The sequence below is a fragment of the Nannobrachium achirus genome, assembly GCF_963921795.1.
Source record: "Nannobrachium achirus genome assembly, chromosome: 14".
NCBI classification, from domain to species: Eukaryota; Metazoa; Chordata; class Actinopteri; order Myctophiformes; family Myctophidae; genus Nannobrachium; species Nannobrachium achirus.
This window is the reverse complement of record NC_137821.1, coordinates 16,910,154-16,929,816: the sequence shown is the minus strand read 5'-3', so window position 1 is coordinate 16,929,816 and position 19,663 is coordinate 16,910,154. Positions and strand designations below refer to the sequence as shown.

The window sequence follows — 19,663 nt, the reverse complement described above, 5'->3', positions numbered from 1 at the left end:
AGTCACAATTGTTTGCACTTAAATATTGAATATTTTTATGTTTTATTTTGGGAATGTCATTAACTCATATGCTGCCATTTAACAATACCTTCGTACTCTTTAACTGCCATTCGTCTCCATAGACTTCCATGTAATTCATAGTGCACGGATCATGCACACCCATGCCTAGATAATGCACCACGTGTGTCCACATTGCTCACAGCTTTCAAACAAAAAAATCCGAATGGAAATCCGTTCAGGCATTCGGCAAACAAATTGGTTCGGATATAAAGGTCTGATAAAATTAAAGCAATGTGTGCATTCAGAGTACACGTAAAACTTGGACACAATGGCTTCTTTTCTGTGCAACAGGGCTGGATTTAATGGTAAGGTGTTATTTAAGAAAATGCTATAATCATTATATTTATTCAGGAAATGGTTGTTATGTAGAACGCTGTTGCAGGAAATAAGGATAATGAGGATTTATGCCACAGAATCTGAAAATAATGTGAAAAATGCTTCGGAATAGTGTTTTTCAAGGCCTGGGTCGAGACTCATAATGTGGTTCTTGAGAAGGTTAAAACAGGCCCCCAAACTGGTCTTTGTAATCTGTTGCCAAAACCCATTTGAGTCCAGAGAAACATGAGGCATACTGGATTCAATACAGAAGTCTTGTATAGTAGGTGATCTCATTCTAAAGGGGTCTTCAACAGGGGGGCCTCACAGTTACTACAGGTGTCTACCAAATCTTTGTGTGATTGTAGATCGTCTATTTTTGGCAAAGAGGTCTGGTGTAGAGGTGGAAAAAAGCAGACTACTGTAAGTACTGGGTAAAAGGTAAAGTTTACTAAAGACTATTGAGGGTTTTAGTTGTAAAATGTCAGAAAATACACATTAACACAAATCCGAAGAGAGAAATCCATTAGTTTGACAGGGTTGTCAAACAAGTATATGAAGCTATCTATGAAAAATCTGCAATATGTAGTGGGGGTCCCTGCTTCAGCTCTCTCTCAGCTAAGGGGTCCTTGGGCTGGAAAACACTGAAAACCTCTGGTCTAAAGGCAGGGTGTTTTTATACTTGGTCTGGTCATCTATACAACGGCCCGCAAAATCAATTTCATCTCGAAAGGAGCCAAATGATTCTAATTACTTGAATGCCTTGGCTTTAGAACAAGGTAAATAATTGGTCTTTAGAAACGGCTTAGGCTTGAATAGTGACGTTATTTTCTAACCATGTTGTGGCTAACCAATCAGATTGTGGGGAAATGGAAACCTCTAACCGTCTAATTCACAGGAGTTGAACTTCCAGGGACAACAATGCCTGTTAACTTAAAGGGAAAACATCCATCTCACGTTGCATTTCCTAACAAGAGGTTCGATGTTGCGTCTGAACTGAAAACTGACTTTTGTGTGCCTTTATAAAAGCCCCGGCCACTGCGGCCAGCCCGTAGCTGACCTCTGTGAAGCTGTGACAGCTATTAAAAGCTAATATGCACAGAGAGACAAAGCGGATGGTGTGCTGTGCCTGTGCTTCCAGTAAACAAGCACATATAACTTTAACAGGGTTCGTTACAGAGCTTACGTGATGGGCTGCCTGGATCTTCAGGTCATGCCAAAAACTTTTTTAGACAATGATACGGTGAATTAGATACTGTATTGTGTTGTCTCGGGGGGGCTGAAGTCCTGCATGTTTGTCCAAGAAGAGATCTGAGTTGTTTTTGTTAACGTTTTTCTCAACTTCCTCCAACCTCTTTCTCATTGGTCCCCCTGCAGTACTTTATCAGTCTTTATTTTTATTTTACTGTTAAGTTGTCTTGGGAATGAAGGAATTAAGGGATTAGTAATGGTAGGTAGAATTTAGAAAGGTCAGTGAAAGGGTTACTTGCTTCAGTATTGACCACTTAAAGCACATAGTTACAAATAAAACGTACCTGTGCGATTCCATCAAAACAACTCTCTGTTAGAGATGACCTGGTCTGATTATTAATTGGTGGAGACATCGCCCATATCTTGGTCTGTTTGTAACTGACTTCCTTGGGTTTTGAAAAGGCTCTCTGTGCTGCCTAGATAGAGATAATAAAGTAAATGAATTACCTCAAAAGTAATGTATTGTAAAATGATCTGAATCAATTCCCTGCCAAAATAATCTGTGATTAGAAGTGCAGTTTAAAACACACTGATTGATGATACACGATATTTTATAGTTTCTCAGGGACTCAGGGAGAGTAGGCAGAGCAGTATATTCTCTCTATTTTGTCTTTGGAAAAGCCCAGATATATTCCACAATGTAGCTACAGTATGTAGGCCAAACCATCAGTCCAAACAGTGTAGCTGGCAGACGCTGCACTTCATATTTCTGACAACAATACCCATCCCCCTTAAAGAATCAGGGAACAGTGACATTGGTAGACGACAAGGCTGAAATCGCGGTTCCATTTACATATTTTCCCCTTGACAGTGGACCCAATGTTCCGTGAATTAGCATTTCATGTATTGATTTATTCATTGTCATGCAGCCTAATAAGGATCTTGGATCGAAATTGTCCTCCTGTCCGCCAGGGCTTTTCCACAAAAATGTACTTGTTAAGTAAAAAAAAAGAAAAAGAAAAATTGCAGGACGGCAAGCCAGCTTTTGTGCAGCACACAAGGCCCTGTCCTGACCTGGATACGGCGACTGTTGGCATCACTTACCAGGTTTAATGAATTCATTCATCTGTGTTGTGGGGTTAAATGGAACATAATAAAGTCTATTTAGACAGACCACTGATCCTTGTGAAATGCCCCCGAGACCATCTATTCTTCTGAGTGACTTTTTGAAGAATGTTGGAACCCTGCCAAGTTTAAATATCGCTGCCAGTGAGACGCAAAATGTCCAGCAAAGCATCCATTGGGCTTCCGTTTTTCCCTCGCCAGAATTGCACCACACGCAAAGACTCAGAGCTTGGTGGTTTATTGATTTTTTTCTATTCACTAGTAAGAGACCACACCTTCTGCTCAAGTTAAAACAGTATTTATTTAACAAAATTAGCTGTACAGTATTCTTTGTTGCTGGGGTGGGGAACCCAAGGTACAGTAGGGCAGACCCAGGGTGGGGGTGCAGTCTCGGGATCTGACGCCCGCGGTTTGCTCAGCTCGGGAGCGGTCTGTCGTCTCTGCTCCAAGACTGCCCCGCCCCAGGGCTCCTGGAGGATGGAAATTTGAAAAGTTAGTAGAACAAAAAAAAAAAAAATGAGGGGGAAAGAGAAGATTGGGGAGGGGGAGAGCATTTGGAATCCACACGAGCAGAAACGAACATAAGTGATACAAATGCAGGTGTATTTTATTCTGTGATGATTACAATGTGGATTGGCTGAGAGACAAAGCGCAGGTGTAGATGACAAGGTAGAGGACAGGAGTGGCTGAGAAGGGATGAGTGGTTTCTACAACTGAACATAACGTTGAACATAACTACATTTATAGCTAGAGAAGCATATCATTTGAAGATTGTGAAGATCTCAAATCAGACAGGTGGCATCACCTCGCATTTAGTGTTTGGTTCAAATGAAAACTTGTGTTGTTGTCAGCATCCATGCACATTGCAGGCACATCATAGGCCACCACCACTGATGTATCACCTGGATTTAAACCCGGGCATTGGCAAAGGGAGATACGGTATCAGGCCCATGGCCACCACGTCAACCCCACCCCCAATGGGATGTCATTCCTCAGGAGTTATAAGAGTCTAGGAGGACATTTGAAGCATTTGCCAGGAGGGTGTCGTGTGGAAGGGTGCGGGAAGGGTTTAATAGCTGATCTACGAGCTCACAAAATGTGGCAGTTTCGTCGCGTTGTAGATGTAGATCTGTTATATTTTTGGCACAAAGAGATTTAAAGCATTTGAAAGTTGTGGATAGAAATTACAGCGGCTTGAATTACCCTCCAGGGAGATTGAAGATCAGGCGTGCCGCAGCATTCTGGATCAGTTTTAGGGGTTTGAGAAAGCATGCCGGCAGACCAGCAAGCAAGGAGTTTTGCAGTAATCAGGCTTGGAGATGACTGAGGCTTGGATAACGAGCCAGGCAGACTCCTTGGTGAGGAAGGGGCTGATACTCCTGTAAACTCACGTCTCGATTTACAATTTTACAATTTTGGCATTTACAGTAGCTGACGCTCCTATCCGGAGTGACTTACTAAGTGCAAGAGGTCTCCTAGATGGGAAAGCAAACATCTACCGTTCATCCAAAGGGGACCACCCCAACCCCACCCCCTTGACCAAGGAGGATATTAGACTTCTGGTCTTCAGAGATGGTTGTTTTAATACACCAGGAAGAGTGAATTCTTATGTCAATTGGGAATCAACATCTTAAATCAAAAACTGACTACACAGCACACTAAATCATCATGTTATTGTGCTTTTCAAAGCATATAATTTGGAAATACTGAAACAAAGAAAACTGTTAGGCGCCCATACAGTATATCTGGACAATCACTCATGTGATCTGAAGGATTTGGCAAGATTATTTTCTGCCTGTGTAATTTATTTCCTTCAGGCATCTAAAACCTGAATGCCGGTTTCTTGTGTTCTCCAAACATCTAACTGTGACCAATTAGATATAGAGAGTTATTACTTTGGGCTTCCAGGAGACACTCAGACTACTTCTCCACAACATTTGAGCATCATTTACAATAATGACCATGTAATGAGTTCTTCAAAGTGTTCTTTGGGCTACAGGGCCTTTTAACCTTTGCTTGACTAAGAAACAGCTACACAGTTGCATGGCAGTATTTGAATACAGTGCTTTCGCAATTAACATCTGTGCCACTAATTATTTTCACATGACTCATACTTTTAAGTATGTAAACAACAAGATCAGCTCATACTGTTGCACTTTTGATATCTATTAAATTGTTTTTATCATTTACATTGCATTACATTACAAAATGACCCATGTCTAAGTTGCAGTGGCACACTGATGAATGAAGCCGCCACTATATTCTTGCATTTTTGTGCAACTTGCTATTGATTTGATTTCATTACAGCAAATGTTTATGGCATTGGGATAGTCATTGCTTTGTTATTCCTGAATATTTAGTTTTTTATGTTAAAGCGATATTCCACTTTCAAAAACACTTTTGGTCATTTTAGGGTCTAATCAGGCTTTTATGAACATCCTGAACAGTTTTTGATTTGCTTGATTCAATATTTAGATATTTGATGTAAATGTTATCTGGCCCTCCAGCCCCAGGGCCTCTCCCCATACACACCCATTGTAACTTCAAACTCCATTTTAACCATGATAGATTCATTAAACACACCCATTATTTTTTCTGGTGGCTCATACTAACCTCCTAATACGTGAGCAGGCCGTGTTTATTCAATAACTTTTATTTGTAATAATTCTTTGGGAAAATGGAAAAAATTAGAGGTTAACATTCACCCAGTTAACAACTCACCAGCGTTGGCAGGTTAGAATTCACCCACATCGAAAGAATGGAACGTCGAGTGTGTTGGATTAGGCAGAATTATCACCTGTGTTGCAGGTGGATTCAATGACCAACCAAGTTATTCTCATTCTCATTCTTCAAAAATCTTTCAAAAATCGAAAAACTCATACTCGGAGTATGTGAAACAGAAAAATGATGAAATGCAGAGTTACAAAATGGTAATGTTTATTCCAAAACGACAAATAAACCCCAATGGCAAACAGTCCCCAAAACATCTGTTTTGTGCCTTTCTTTTGGTTTTTCTGTTTTCTCTTTTTGAGCCCTTCTTACTTATTTGACATGTTTGTGCTGTATTCGTAGGTTTGGAATAAACATTACTACTTTTATATCTCAACATGTCATCATTTCTTTGGCTTTCCATGCTTTGAGTGTGAGATGTTATTGAGAAGCCCATATTATCTGCTAGTACATGAAGAATAAACAAGATGCTATTTTGTCTCAGACAATGATGTGGGGACTTCATAAGGTCACTTTCGTGCACGTCACCAAACTGACCACCACCATCAAAATATAATTGTTGTTGTCAGACAGAAACTGTCCAAAACCTTTCAGAAGAAAGAAAGAAAGAAAGAACCATACCATTGGAACCAGTGTAGTTATTATTATTTTAGAGCTGGCCTTGTAGATACAGTAGGCGATTGTCACTACTTTTGCGTGACACTGTCATAATTATACCATATAAAATTAGGCATTTATGAAAAAAAAACATAAAAAAAGATTAAATATAATATGGAGATAATGATACATACAGTTTATGAAACAATAAAGCCATTACGTGTACAGGCCGCAGGGTTTGTTTTTCAATGCTGCCAAGTCCTTGAGACTTTTCTTCCCCCTAAGATTTGTTTTTGGATAGTAGTAGTGAAGAGTGACAGAAAACAGGGAGTGATACACACGCAGCAAAGATCGTTGGAAATCGAGCCTGTGACACGTTGTCAGGCAACATTAGAGCCTCTGGGCCCTATTATGATCCAGGTCTTATGCCTTATGCCTTAACTTCTTTACCTTTTTTCACTATTTTGACAAACATTTTTAAATACTTCAAATGCTGATCTACATCTGCACGTTGTGAACTTGCAGATCAGCTATTTGGAATATTTAAAAAACAAAAACAAAATAGTAAAAAAAGGCAAAGAAGTTAAGGCATAAGGCATAAGACCTGGATCATAATAGCGACCTAAATGTGGTTGTGCCTTAACCGCTAGGCCATCGCCGCCACCCGAGTGCCTGAGACGTGAGTGCGCTACAGTAAGCGCCCAGCTATAGTACCACGGTTTATGTTTATGCCAAGCTGTGTTCTGTGTGTTTTCAGAATCCTCATATTATTCGACCATTGCTGAGAAAACAACAGATGTTTAAATGAGTTGGCTTATTTCACTGGATAACTTTTGAGACTTTGGTCGTTGGTGGCTTCCTGCTGTTCTGACAGCCAGCTTGGCAAAGATCAAGTCACAGCCAATTACTGTCACACAGCGATAGATGGAATGACTCGACTTTGGTAGCTGTGTCCCTCGTGGCAGCTCATTGTATTTGAAGCAAACACCTGTGACAGGATTTATAGGGGATTTAATGTTGCTCACATTGAAAAGCACCAACTTTTAAGCTTGTATTTTTGTTTTGTTTTGTTTTTGTCATAAACATGACATTCAAATCGGGGAAAGTTTTCACAAGTGCAATAATTTTCCCAGAGGTATGAAGCATCTTAAAATGACTATTCAAACTAATAATGAACTGATCACCAAGTGCCATCAACTAGCCTTCTTTATTTTAAAAACAGGCCTTTTTGATGAACCATAAAATAAATAAAAACATTTTCTCAACTCCTCGATCTACAAGCTCACAACACGTTGTGCGTGTGCTGTGAGCTTGTAGCTCATGCTGTTTTTGCTATTTTAGAACAGCTGAAAACAACATACTGTACATTTATTTTTTAATTTTTTTAAAAGATTTCTTTCTTTTGGCTTTTTTTTGTTTTTACCTTTATTGGATAGGAGAGTAGACTGACAGGAAATGGGGGAGAGACAGGGAGTGACATGCGGCAAAGGTCGCTCGGATCGGGAATCGAACCGGCGACACCGACAGGCATTGATGCCGAAATGGCAATGCCTATATGGTATGCGCCTGGTCCACTAGGCCACCAGGCACCCCATACTGTACATTTTTAACCAAATTGTTAAATTGCAATATTATAAACACTAACTTAACTGTTTCATTAACCACAATTAAAAGCATTTACTTAATTCAGTCTGACCAGAAGCAGGGATAAGACATCTTCCACCAGTGATAAAAATGAATGACCAGGGGGATATCAAAAGCAGAAGCATGGATTCTATCAGTTTTAACCTATTTCATATCAAGGTCCATTATTCATTGGGCATTTGAGCCCTGGAACACCATTCGAAGATCCAAAAGTAGAATATTTTGTTATCGTTGGATGGAGAGATAAATATCGATCAAAACAACAATTCTTCTACTCTCTCTAATTGTGTAGACTTGTAAATTAAGTGATGCAGCTGTTTAACAATAGGGTCCATTAGGTCACCAACTCTCCAACTCTCCAACTCTCCACATTTAGCTGGGGACTCACCGGAACCCCCTCAAGGACCACTGGTGGTCCCCGGACCACTGGTTGTAGAAAAACCACTGGTCTAGATACTAAGCGGGAGTCATACGCCACCTGTTGTTCCGTACTATAAGCTGTGTTTGGACCCTTCGTTGGCAGGGCCTCACGCTGTCCTGGAAGTCGTCCAGTCCGAGGCAGCCAAATCAGAGGCCGAGGCTGAGCCAAACAGAGGGAACACGTTGAAAGCTAAACATCATACAGACAGTTGTGGAACATAAGTCTGCTCTTTATATCGATCACTTCTGGAGTGCTGCTGTGCGGTATACTGTATATCTCCCATAGCGTGATGTGTAACATCCATGTTTCCTTTGTTCCACTCTTCCTTTATTGACCTGCGATTTCTTTCCTCATAAGGTCGCACACAGGGGGCCAGTTGTCCGGATTTAAAATGAAGCAAACACGGAACTAAAAGTTCCTATGATTGGCCGCTAGTTGCGTGTTTTCTGATACCAAAAGCAACATGTTCTCCAAAGGATTCCATTCATTTCCCCTGAACTTCTACATTTGATTTTCTTACCTTAATAAACATTGTCATAAATACAGTATGATTCCTGTCGCTAGTTTAAAGCCCTGTGATATGCGTTTTGTTAAAATATGGTCCAATTTATGTATTGATGTTAAAGCTGTTAAAGCTCCTATGCTGTAGGAGGGGGGGGGGGGGGGGGCTTGTGATCATAGGCTTGTGATGATTCTTCTTTGTGTGCTTTATTTTCGGCAAGCTCAAGACAATGTCCCATGTATACCTGCGGTTGCATGTGACCGTTGGCAGCCAATAGCATTCCTGGTACCCACATTAAAACAATGATGGCGATACCCATACAAGGGCAAAAAAAGCTTCATTTTCGCAGCATAGAAACCAATGAGTTCCCACCGTCCATATTCTTTACGGTCTATAGACGCACACAGTAAAATCACAAACGTTTTCATTTTCATCACAAGGTTTTTGATCAGGACATAAATTCTGTTCTTTGACAACACAGAGGTAACAGAGTACACAAAATGTGCATGATAGTTGTACGTGTATTGAACGTGGCTTGAGCTGAAGAGGGGCTGAATAATGTCTGTATGTGGTTTGAAAACATATAGCTAGTCTTTCAGAGAGTGTCTTTGCATTAGCACTGCTCTCCCCAGTGACTATGACTTTCACATGATGGTTCAAACTTCAAGCAGTGGTAAAAGTACCTGCCCCCCAGCAGGGGTTCGGCTCCACTGCAGTGCATTCTGGCTTTGTTGAGTGTCTATAGGGGTCTTCAACGTTTTCAGGCCAAGGACCCCTTATTTGAGAGAGAGATGAAGCAGGGACCCCTACAACTTTTTCGTAGATTCCATATAGTTTCATCGTTTGACAGCACAATCATCAGTGTATTTTGGATTCATGTCAATTTGTGTTTTCAGATATTTAACCACTTGAACAGTCAATACTTAATAAACTTTACCTTTCACTCTGTACTTAGTCTGCTCTTTTTCCCCTCTACACCAAAGCTCTTTGCCAAAAATAGCAGACCTACAAGCTCACAACGCCTCGCAGCGCGAGGCGTTGTGAGCTTGTAGATCAGCTGTTTTTGGCTAAAGTTCTCAGAATATGGACGCTAGGGTTCAAGTGGTTAATATAAGAAAGGGGGAAACAAAGATTTGAAGGACCCCCTGTAGTAACTCTGAAGACCCCCTAGAGATCCCAGACCCCCTGTTGAAGACCCCTGGTCTATATTAGTGTCTGTCTCTTGACCATCCCCAATGTTTATTTCCACAGTCAGAGATGGAAAGTTCACTGTTCAAGTTCTAACATTCCATTACCTGTAGGAAAATGTCCACAGAAACACAAAATGCCCATCATGGCAATCAAAAAATGGTTTCCAGCAGTCAGCCTCAACAAGGCAATAAAAGTCTTCTCACACGGAAGAAGAATCCCAACGCTGGGCAAGATCTGCTTTAAAGTTCCCCAGAGATTATCCGGTCAGCACTGCAGACTGCCCAAGTACAATGCAGTCGAGTCTTCCGCACGTAAAACTTAACAAAGCGTGTAATTGTTTTACTCTTCCAGCTGAGCATTAGCAGATTGATTGTGTTCACAGGAAGCAAAAGGGGAGAAGTGAAGTAAAAATGAGTGTTATAAAAACAAATTAGAAATCAGGGCATCCAAGCTTAAGCTTACTGGTACAGTAAGTGGAAACTACGGTGGCAAACTACGGTCGCAACAGTGAATGTGTGTGTGTTCCTGTGTTTCCAGTCCAGTTTGTACCTAAATTGTGCCTAAATACTTAATGAACCTTGAGGGATTTTGAGGTTCACATGTAGTCCAAAGGCAATATTTTTTCGCTGCCTCTTCCTCATCCTGCACTGTGGCGGTTTGAACCTGAAACATCCTGCAAATATAAACGCAGACTGTGGAATATGAAACTCTAACAAGGACAATCTGATTGTGAAGTGAACATAATGCATTGTGCTCCTCTCTTGGCAGGCCCACCGGGGAAGCGAGGAAGAAGAGGACGCAATGGAGAACCTGGTATGTTTGTGTGTGTGAGACCACAGATCACTTTCGCTCTCTGTCCAGAAAAGATTCCGAGATAATGCCGCCGAACACCAATAATTCATGCTTATGCGTGCAATCGTGTGTAAAACAATCATGAGAAAGTATACATCTTCGGAGGCCAGGATAGGTGATAGATATGTAATTTGCGGCGTGGTGACTTTAGATTGTCCGATTTCGGTATGAACCTTCGCACAGCTATGTGGCTTCAGAGAACCATCAGAATGTAACAGCAAGGTTGAAAGACTAAACCGTGCACCGCTTTGTTAAAACCTCTCTTGAGAAGGGAAGATGTAAGCGCAGCCTTGCTGTGGCCAGCCTTCACCATGTCTCTGTTTACATATTCCCCATCGTGCAGTCCCTCTTGTGTGTGGAGTCAGAGAGAGGTCGACCCGCATGTCCAACATGAACATGTAATGGCTGCTTGAGACCTGGTGGCTGTCATGTTTTCAGATGGTGATATTGAGTTCAGGGCCATTCCCTGTTTGCAAGACCTCTGAGCCAGACCATGCTCATCCCCCTCCCTCCGGTTGCCCCTCTCTCTCCTCTCTGGCTCATGAAACTCAGTCCTGCCTTGGGTTAAGACCTCAGGGAAGGACCTTTTTTGCACGCACACATGCACGCACGCACACACACACACGCACAGCCTCCCCCCCGAGACAGAGTGTAACCACAAATTGAATTCACAGAAGGAACATATACTTGGCAGGCAGTCACGTCGCGTCCACACTCCACACACCTAATAGAAGAACGCGATAATGGGCACTGGAGCCTACTGGCACTCTGACACTGAGACTTCACAATGGCTGAGCAGGCCTGGACCCTGTCCGTTGGGCCAAAGGTGCTCGCTCGATCGTAAAAAGCGAATCAGAAAGACAGAGCCGATGTATGGTCACCCGTTTGTTTCAATGTGATGGGGAAAAAATATGTTTTCTGAGGTTACGATAGCCATGTCTGACAGGAAAAAAAAGTTTTTGTTGAACTCTGATATTGAAGTTAATTTGTGTGACTACTTTATTAAAGTCATTGGAATTAAACATAATCAGCTATCAGGGCTGTATTATAAACAGCTTGCTCTATGAGCATCAAAGTATCTGTTCCATCCTTCTTTTTTTATTTTGCCAAATTAATTTCAAATCCTGTTCTTGCGGCTGCGCTCTCCGTTTCGGGTCTCGAGTGTACAGCCATGCATCACAGTGTGGTATGGCTCTCTGCCCTATATGATTTTTCGTATTTACATAATATTACAGTCATCCAGTGTATGACTGGAAATACACGGAAGATGGAAAGAAAAAAGGAAAATGATAGATAGACAACAGTTAAATGTTCTGGTCGGCTGCGCCTCTGAGATCCATCAGTTTTGTTTATGCAACACTTAACTGTCCAATAAACATATATCATGCCAACATATTTCAAATGGCACTGTTGTGCACAAGCCAGTACATCAACTTCTCTGTGTGTCTCTCTCTCTCTGGGACTCTCTCTGGGTCTCACTCTCTCTCTCTCTCTGGGTCTCTCTCTCTCTCTCTCTCTCTGGTCAAGCTGATTTGAATTAGAATAGCTTCCTCTTGACAAATTGATTCAAAATGAGTGAAGCTGAGATGCATGTGCGCGTGTGATGTCTGGAGTGGCACACTGTGGGCTAGACAATGGAAAACAAAGAGATGACAGTTCTGCCCCTTATGTCAAGTATAATAACCCTACAGCAGCATTGTAATTGCAATGGACTGGCACATGATTCCACAGCAGAGAGTATAGGGACATCTAAGGGCAGTCCTGCATGACTGATTTATTTATATCGTAAAAGTGAGCGGCGACCATTTTCTGGGGTAGCTTTTATGGGTATAATCAGCACTGTCTCGTAAAAATAAAAATATCTCCAGGAGGAACATCAACAAAACATATGCAGGGAGCTCTTCAAGTGACTTGAGTGAGTTGAGTCACGGGTTGTTAGGATTCAGCAGGATGTTGATATTAAGCCTTTGTTGTGTTAGCTTTGATAGAGTAGACTTTATATTGTACTTGTGTGTCAGACATTCTGATGATCACTAGCCTGTTGGCAAGTAGCTGGACCGTGCTGCGTTGCTGCCACCCAATGTTACAGTGAAATGGAAATTCAGTGGAACATTTGACTGTATATGTTCCTCTCCTCGTTATAAATCCATATACTGACACTAACTTTCACCAGTAGCTTCTGTGGTTGCAAACCAAGTGTAAAGAAAACGTTATTTCCAAAGTAAAATATGAAGCAGGTTGAAATGGAACATGAAAACATATTCTTTTTTAAAAGGACTCTGTGGGATAATAGCTTTTGAACATCAGTGTTCTGAACAGACGCTACTGGTGAAGGAGAGTGGCAGTAATACCATATATTATCTAGGTAAGGAACATACTGTACTGTCAAATGTTCCTCAAAAATCCATATCGCTTTAAGGTCCCCGTACCATTCCATGAAAAAAACTGAATAGATTTTTAGGAGACACATCCAGGGGTGTCACAAGGGGGGGGGGGGGGGGGGGGGGGAGTGGGACTGAGTTACTAGGGACCAAGGTGGAGGGGCCTTAATTATTTTATACTTGTGAAAAATGTGTGCAAATCTTTGAATATATATGTATTTTTTAACATTTGTAACTACAATTTTGCTTCTGGGGGTCCCTGGAACTAAATATTTTGAGATGGGGGTCTGTGGCCAAATACACATCATTTTGGGGGTCCTTCACGTGAAAAAGTTTTAGCACCACTGACATAGAAACATAGGTTTTTCAAAAAGATTTGAAATATTCAAAGACTTGCACAAATGTTCACGATTTTTCTAAAATAGCAGATCTACAAGATTAGAGTTTATTTTATTTTTTTAGTGTTTATTTGTCATTGTAACAATACAGTACAGGTACAGGCACAGTTTCATTGTCAACGATCAACTCATTTCCAAAGTACAGTACACATACAAGCACATAAACAGTACAACGAAATGTATTTGTGCATTTAAGGGTGCACGGCTGCTGCCATGTACGGCGCTGCCACAAGCTTGCAGCGCGGCACTTGGTGCCGCGCTGTGAGCTTGTTTATCTGCTATTTTTCAATGGTTAAAGCATAAAATAATGCGTACTTATGTGTTCCCAGTCTAAAAGGGTTAAACCCCCTCCCCCTATGAAGAAAATTCATGGGGGGCCCGCAGTGAATCCTTGTACCCAGGGCCCAGAATTTGGTGTGACACCCCTGAACACATCACTTTATAAATCCAGGATTCAGTGGGCAGAACAGTGCCTTCTCTAGTATCTCAGATGGATGTTGACAGGATGATAGGGGTAAAAACAGACCTTTTGGGACTGCCGTTCACATAACCTCCTCGCCTACCAGTCTTTCTCGGGAGAAAGCCTGGTGTTCGTTCACAACAGACCGTTTGGTTTCCGCCTAAAGCGCGGAAACCACTAGAAGAAGCGGCGTCGCTTTGATTTAGTTCCCCTCGTTTGTTTCCCCAATCACTATTAAAATGCTCGAGAAGCCTAGTGTAGTCTTGCCAGTCGCTATGAGTTGGACTAAAAGATCACATACCAAACGAATTTTTCGAAAGCAAAACATCAAGGTGTTTATTAGGTAGGCCCTAAAACTATGTCCTTGGGTGCAGGGGAATATTTTGCGTTAAAACTGAATCCGGTTGATAGTTCCGGCCAAAGTGTAGTCCGTCTAAGACTACAACATGACGTAAAGTGGTTTCCGCTCCCGACCGGATCAAACCTCGTAAAGTGAAGTGATCCCAGACTACCGTTCACATAGAATGCCGGTACTGTGTTTTCTGTCATTGTAAAAAGTGTTTTCGATAATTGTCTTGCTGCCCTGTTGATCTGCCCAAAAGCATAGGCCAATCCGCTGTGCTTTTTTTCCAATTACATACTACAATGGGTAAAGTGTTGACATTTGCTATTGTTACATGCAATTATTACTGTGTGTATTGAATTGAGTTTTTTTTTTATGTTCGGTGATAGAAAAACAAATTTCTCTTGTGCGATCAATAGACCATTGAATTCAATTCTTTCTGCACGGTGAACCATGTACAGTACCCTGTGTATAGGTCTAACCACAGCAGCACAGATATTCAGGTGAAGCTTTTTTCAGAGTACAACTCTAAAGGATGTTTTTCCTTATTTGCCTCCCGCAAATAAAGTTCACACATTCACGGTAGAGATGCTTTTGGGAGCAATGCCGTTCATTCATTCCCCCCTGAGGCAGGCGAAGCTTTTCAATATGGAACCCCGGTTCCAAATGACAGTGAGCACAAATACGGAAAATACTCCATGATATTTACCTATGCGTCGGGACTGAATGGGATACTGTGCCTCGTTAGAATTTCATGCTTATTTGCTGTGAACATATGGAACGGAGGAGTGTGGCATGACAGTAACACAGAAACAACTTTATGTCGTGGTCACTACCGCGGCCTCAGCTGCGGTCGTCTGAAACCGTCATGGCGGGTGGTCATTGCTGGAAAGTTTCCCTCTCCTCCACATGAATCATCACCACCTTACGCACACCCCCGCAAAGCAGGGAACTGATGCTGAAACTGTGGAGTAGTGTAAATAAATATGACAGATGGATGGGATGCACAAAGCCAGATATTGCTGCACTGTCACAGCAATGTCTTGTAATGATAATAAAAAAAAGCTATTTCCTGTCCGCCACCCCCTGGCAGCTGTTGTTTTGCGAGTGTAACCTCTGTTGCCATTTTAGAATGTGATAACATCTCTTCAGTTCATGTGTGAGCACGCATAAGTATATCGTCGTTGTTGGGTGGAAACCTTGTATGTCCAAAACCTTTAGTTTTGTATTTATCATTTTTAAAATGATCTAAACTAGTGAAAATAGCCGATCTACAAGCACACAACGCCTCGCACCGCGAGGCGTTGTGTGCTTGTAGATCAGCTATGTTCACTAGTTTTGTGCAACAGTCATGTATGATGAACCAGGGCTTTGCTTTATGAAAAGAGCATACAATTTTGAAACTTGGAGATACAAGGTTTCCACCCGACAGTGATGATATACTATATATATGCCCCATACCTGTCTATTGAGACCACTGACCTTTGCATTCTCACGAGGTGACTCCACGTTAGCGCAAACAGGAACAGGGCCCGCTGTGGAGGAAATGGCTGGAGGTGGTAGCGTGTGGAAGTGTGTGCAAACAGATGGTTAATAGAGTTAATAGAGTTAACGGAGCTGAAGTAGGTAGACATAGTTGGTGTGAATGGCTTTGATGGCGGATTGTTTATGACGCCATTGGGAGCCGTTGGGAGCTTGACATACATCATACCGGGGCTGCATGGCGGACATTGATTGTGGCTATCGACCGAGGCAGTAAAATTACTGAGAAATCTGTGTTTCCCTCCTTGAAGAATAATTACTAACTTTGAGGCAAGCTTTTGCAAGAAATTACTCCTTAACTGCCGTGCGTTAAGGAGGCCACGCTAATTGTCAAATGAACCACATTTCAGATGGATGAGTCGGTACGGTTTAGGTCATGTCTTTGAGGCATGTTGCACATAACTGAGGAACCAGTCAACATCCCATAATTATGCAGGCTTAGTGAAAAAAAGCCTATGTAGCCCTAGCTCAATGAACCATGAAATAATGGCACCGAAGTACAGCCGCATATGAGCCTCAAACATGGAGCTCCATTAAGTGCCTCAGCCAGCTGCAGGAGCTATTTGCGCTTCTCCTCCAATCACAAGGAAGTAAGACTTGTTAAAAAAAGAAAATCCTCCATGTTTTTTGGGGGTTTTTTTTTGGTGGCGATCGTAGCAGCTGGGTTCCCTTAAGAACTTTAAGACCCGGGATGATTTGCAGGGTTCTGAGGGGAGCCCTGAAGCGCGCTGGCACACGGTCCTTTTGAGGGCCAGTAATTGGGAGGAAAGGACGAGCGTGTCACCTCGCAAAAAACACGAGGGCATTTTTTAACAAGCGCACAGCCTCCTTGTAGCAGTGAAATTAGAGCCAGTCACAAAATACAAAACGGGATCGCCCCAGATGCTGGTGGGTCATTGTTGGCTCAAATGGCTCGGAAACCGGATAGTGGGACGAGCGTTTTGTCACCATGCCAGCAATAAATGCCACGGGATAAATATACCGGTGCGATTTTGGAGTTATGCTGAGACAGAATTCCTGCTTGCGGTGGGGGATTTAAACCTGACTTTATGGTAACACTACGTACAGTCGCTACTGTATTTGCTCCATGCCTACTATATCCTGCATGTACAGTACAGTAATTGGGTGTAGAATACGTGAGGATGTCAATGTTTGTGCAATATAGTGCATAGTGGTTCTCAAAGTGGGGGCCGGGGACTCCCAGGGGTCCTTGAGGGGGTCCGAGGCAGACCCCAGCAAAATGTCTTAATACAGCTTCAAAATCACTTTAACCACTTTAACCCAACATGTACTCTGTATATGCATATGCATCGGCTATTTAAACATAGCCGATCTACAAGCTCACAACATGTTGCATTGGCCCCTTGCAAAAATATTTTCAGATGAGGCAAACAGCTTAAAAACTGCATTAACAAAGCATCTTCATCAAACAGTGCTAGCGAACGACAGAACTAGACTGCAATCTGTTGACGTGCCAACTTGCACTGTGTGCACTCATAGCCAAATATGGCCTACTTGTGCGCCAGCAGAGAGTGCAAGTAGGGTGATGAGCTCTGTCTGTGGATATGTGGGTATGTGACGACACTCGTTGGTTGGTGGTGACGTCCCCGAGAACGCTGCATCCTCATTGGCTATAATGCCTTTGTACTTTCAGCCACCCACATATCCACATACCCACAGACATCACCTAGCCTCGCGTAGCCAGGCTTACTCATCTGAGAAGAGAAAAGCCTGGGCGGGATATGAGGCAGAGAGAGTTCTAGGGGGTGGGGCTGAATTTTCCTGTCGGTTGCGCTTGTAATAAACAATATCCAAACAAAAACATGGATTCGGACAACGTTACACCTATTAACTCTTTTACTGCTTCGGACGTTCCCGTTCGCCCCAATTTCCAACCCAGCTTGTTGCCAATACGGCTCGTTCTTTTTACCTTGTCTGATAACTGTAAGCTGATGAGGGGTCGCGCCGCCGTGTACAGTAAAAACATCTCCCGTAACGCTGCTCTCAAAAATCCACCGCACATTAGCAATAATGGAGTCCCAAATCACTTCCTGGCTGTTTTCTGTGGATCTGATCTAGAAAATGCATTTCTATGCTCTGAATGTATGACAAGCGGAGCGGCCCAATCCACATGAATTCTTTGCATAAGGCTGCCCTCTGCCGCCAGTTTGGCTAAAGTACACATATGAGCGTCCATTGTATAAAGAATTAGTTTGAAAATAATCAATAGATAATTTTCTATAACATCGCAAAGGTAAGCTACTTTTTGCTGGCACCAGCCCCAATAAATAAATAATAAATCTGGCAGTAGAACTTTTAAGAACAAGTTAAGAGCTACAATCTATTTTTTTTCTGTTTCGCTGGGGAATGTAAACAGACCAACACCACATGGCGTAACTTCCCATAACACCGCACTTCCGCTAGAACTAAGCACAGCGCATATCATCCCCAGGGTGGACATCACCCTACTTGCGTGCTCTGCTGGCGCAAGAAAGATACACAGCTCAACCAAAATCTGTCTGTCAGTCATTCTCAGCAGACAGTATTGTGCATGCGACACACAAACAATGACCATGAGTACGGCAGTAGGCTGTGCAACTAACACTTAAAGGACAACTTTAGTTTTTTACAACAAGGGTTCATATTTTAGATTGTAATTAAAGAATATAAAAGATGAGTGTTAAAATTATTTCATTTGCTTCTTTCTATTGTTTTAGAGATTCTTATTTCAGTGGTTGGGGGCATGCGTACAAGTGGCTAAATATGTTATTTTACACAGAATAAGCCCATTTCCAAGATACAACACAACCTTTCATGGTTGGATGTGACTTATGGGGGCTAGAAGTTTTACTGTAAATAGCAATAAAGAAACTGCTGGATTATTGTGTTTAAAAATACATATTTAGCCACTTGTACGCATGCCCCCATGCGTACGCATGCCCCACATTTTAGCATGGTAAATGCGTTAAAACAATAGAACCACGAAGCAAATGAAAACATTTTAACACTCACTTTTCTCTAATTACAATCTAAAATATGAACCCTTGTTGTAAAAAACTAAAGTTGTACTTTAAACTCATTCATATATAACTACGTTATGCATGATTAATATGCGTCATAACATGAATGATGCATAACATGCGTCATAAATATGCATACCCTGATCTATTATTCAAACCATAACAATGTTTACAAAACTTTTTAAAACAAAGCACTACGGTGTTCAGTGTCACGATGTCAGTCTCAGGTCAGGACATATCATGCATGCTGATTGGAAGTCGTCAGTGGTGTAAAGTAACTAAGTACATTTACTTAAGTACTGTTACAGTACTTAACCCTTTTAGTGCCTATCCCGAACTAGTTCGGGATATTCGGGATCAAAAACAATTTTTTATTTGCTATTTTACTTACCCCGAGCTGCTTGGAGCAACGTGGGTGGTCCCGCCTCGCTCAGCGCTCACCAACGAGAGACGCTAGATGCTCCGACGATTTATTCCATTGAAAATGGTTTAAAATAAAGTTTAGACCCCCCCCAATGTTCACCAAATGTTCATTGTAGGCGGCGCGACGTATTCCAGGGTGCCTATCCCGAACATGTCCGGGATATTTAATAAAATGAATTATTTTATCGGAGGCCTCAACGAAGCCCCGGTCTAGACGTCCATCCTTGGCCGGGACTTAGACTCGGCCATCCACGGGCCGTATTCGCGCTAACGGCCGAATCGCGCCGCCCACTCCAATAATAAATCACATCTTTAGACAGGATTTCTCCGGATTGTGTCCCCAGACCCAAAGAGAAAGCTTTTTGCGGCTGAAATAGCTTTAGATCGGGCTTCTAAATGGGTTAGCATTTTGGCTACGTGTCAGCTAGCTTCCTCCTCTGGACACCCATAGGATTGACCGGATTGAAA

At 42.1% G+C, this 19,663-nt stretch overlaps 1 protein-coding gene across 1 annotated transcript in view; it reads left to right on the top strand.

Moving 5' to 3' along the window:
* col25a1 (collagen type XXV alpha 1 chain) overlaps nt 1-19,663 on the top strand; it is a gene marked incomplete at both ends in the record, with an annotated part of 237,583 nt that overhangs the window by 127,502 nt on the left and 90,418 nt on the right. Inside the window, one exon of the mRNA XM_080742348.1 lies at nt 10,545-10,597. Within this exon, the coding sequence (XP_080598474.1) occupies nt 10,545-10,597 (53 nt within the window). The remainder of the gene's footprint in view (nt 1-10,544; nt 10,598-19,663) is intronic.